General features: G+C 45.5%; 1 protein-coding gene across 1 annotated transcript; it reads right to left on the reverse strand.

The window, feature by feature from the left end:
* Positions 1-273: 273 nt before the first annotated feature.
* On the reverse strand, positions 274-2,082 carry OXGR1 (oxoglutarate receptor 1). The gene has a single exon (XM_045473823.1). It carries the CDS (start codon positions 1,559-1,561, stop codon positions 545-547), a length of 1,017 nt encoding a protein of 338 aa, XP_045329779.1. The 5' UTR covers positions 1,562-2,082; the 3' UTR covers positions 274-544.
* Between the last annotated feature and the right edge of the window lie 553 nt (positions 2,083-2,635).

Raw genomic sequence — 2,635 nt, forward strand, 5'->3', positions numbered from 1 at the left:
CTCCAATCTTGGCACTAACTTCCTGACAGATCTAGGGCATGTTTTTCTTCTTTTTAAGTTTATCTATTTTTTTGTTTTGAGAGAGAGGAGAGAGAGAGAAAGGGAGAGCTGAGGAGGACAGAGAGAGAAAGGGTGAGAGAGAATCCCAAGCAGGCTCCTCAGTGCCAGTGCAGGCCCCAGTGAGGGGCTCAAACTCATGAACTTCGAGATCATGACCTGAACCGAAATCAAGATTTAGAGGCTTAACCAACTGAGCCATGCAGGTGCCCCAAGACTAGGTGTTTTTGCAAGATGTCCCTGATTTCTAATAGTTTGGATTCTACATGTGAATCTTCTGCTGATACGCATGTATCCCATTCTTACCTCTACCCTAGGGAAGATCTCAATAAATGGGTTACCAAGAACTCCCGGTAGCCCCGTCCTGGCTTTGGCACGTGATTACCTGAACATACAATATTTCCTGAGAGCCACTGAGGGAGCCGCTCTGGACTTAGAAGTTAAAATACCAGCAGGCTTTTCTTCTTGGTTGACTAAATGAAGTATGTCAAGGGTTGTTTGAATAACTGATTTTTTTTGCTTGTTCCAGGTCCCCACTGGCTTTGCATCTCACCATCGAGCAGAGGGCCTGCTGGAAGTTGTCACTGACCACCACATACAGTAACAGGTTACCGAAGGTGTTCAGGGCGGCCAACGGCCTAGAAACGATGTACGCTTCATGGATCTGATTCTCGATGGGGCAGCTGATTGAAAGCAGTCGAGATTCGATCCGAATGACCCTCAAGATGTGGAAGGGTAGAAAACATATGTAAAACACGAGGAGTAGCAGAATGGTTAGCCTTCTAGCTTTCTGCTTAAGGCAGCTGTGATTCTGAGGTCCTTGGGTTAGGGTGCAGATAATCATTGTATAGCACAGTGTCACTATCACCAGGGGAAGGCAGAAAGTAGTTGCAGTCAAAACTAGATTGTACCATTTGATAGTGGCGAGGTCATCCGAACTGGTGAGGTCAAGGCAGGCCGATCTATTGGGCCTGGTGGTTGATGTGATCAGGAAGGTCATGGGAATGACGGCCACCAGGGAAATGATCCACACCACAGCACAGGCCACCACGGCCCATCGAGTCTTGTGAAAGGAAAAGCAGCTCATGGGGTGAATGATCACGAAGTATCGGAAGATGCTGTAACAGGTGAGGAAGAGGATGCTGCTGTACAGGTTGAAATGGAAGCCGAAGCGGATGAACTTGCACATGAAATCCCCAAAGATCCAGTTTTCGCCGCTGGCATAGTAGTGAATCAGGAAAGGGAGGCTGGTTAGATACAGCAGGTCTGTGCAGGCCAGGTTCAGCATAATGACGGTGCTGCCTTTCCACGGCCGCATTTTGAAAATGTAAGTGGAAATTGCTACTGCGTTCCCTGGAAAGCCCACCAGGAAGATGATGCTATATGTTACAGGGAGGTAGTGCCTCTTGAGTGGGATTTTTTCATCAGTGCAGTTTCCAAAAGGCGCTGCAAAATCGGGGAAGTCGGAAGAAGCATTTGCAAAACTGTCCAGTGGCTCATTCATGGCTGTCTCCTTTCATCTTGCAGGAAAACAAGCGTTCGGTTTGGCAACACAAATCACTTCAAACTAACTCCCTGATAAAGGAAAATAGAAAACATTAATGATAGGGTAATGAAAACAATGATCTTCTTTTAAATGAAAATTGCTCTCAGATCCTAAATGTGCCACTTCTTTCTCTTTAATCTCAAAGAGACCCTGTGGAGAAGAGATTGCATTTCTAAGAAAGCGATTGTGAGGCAAGGCATCTAATAATAATATGAAAGTTAAGTTACCACCAGAATTAAAACGAAGGATTGGAAATAAACAAATACATGTAGCGGCAGTGGACATCAAGTTGGCAAGGTTGCTGTTTGGGGAAGCCACAGAATGTCACCATTAGAGACTTAACAAGACCTACCATTAATCAAGTGCAAGGCACTTCACCATCATGTAACCTCTAAACTTCACAAGACGCTGTGAAGTGTTTCTTATTATCTCTATTTTACAGGAGAAATACAGACTGAGGGAGGTTTTGCAACACGTCCCTGGAAGGCACCCGGTGGCACAGCCGGGGCTCGAACCTGTGTCTCTCTGATTTAGAGGCCATCCTCGATTCTTGCTTCCCTCACTACGCTGCCTCCCAGTCCAGATTCCCCCACGTACGTGATGGAACAGGAAGTGTGAAGGCACGAAAAGGCAGAATACTGCCCATTTTTTAAATGTAGATGTCACATCTTGCACCATCATACATATGGTAGATTTCATTTTCCAATGTCGGCTCTTCCAACCTATTTTAATAGCTAATATAATTTGTTCACGGGAGGGTGTGTGTGTGTGTGTGTGTTTGCCAGGGGAGAAGGAAGAGCAGATTCATGCAGCGTTAAAGCTTTGCGCTCTGTCGCCAGCCTGCCTGACCTTGATTCTCAGTTTGGCTATTGAGAACACTTGTGTGTCCCTAAGCACGTTGTTGAAGCTCTCCAGGGCTGGGAGCAGTGGCATTTTAATTTCCTTCTTCTTACTTATCAGGGTTTTCTAAAATTTTGACAGTGAATTTCTGCAACGAGAAAAGCATGAAGATTATTTAAAAGAAGAATCACT

The sequence above is a fragment of the Leopardus geoffroyi genome, chromosome A1 (assembly GCF_018350155.1).
Source record: "Leopardus geoffroyi isolate Oge1 chromosome A1, O.geoffroyi_Oge1_pat1.0, whole genome shotgun sequence".
NCBI lineage: Eukaryota > Metazoa > Chordata > Mammalia > Carnivora > Felidae > Leopardus > Leopardus geoffroyi.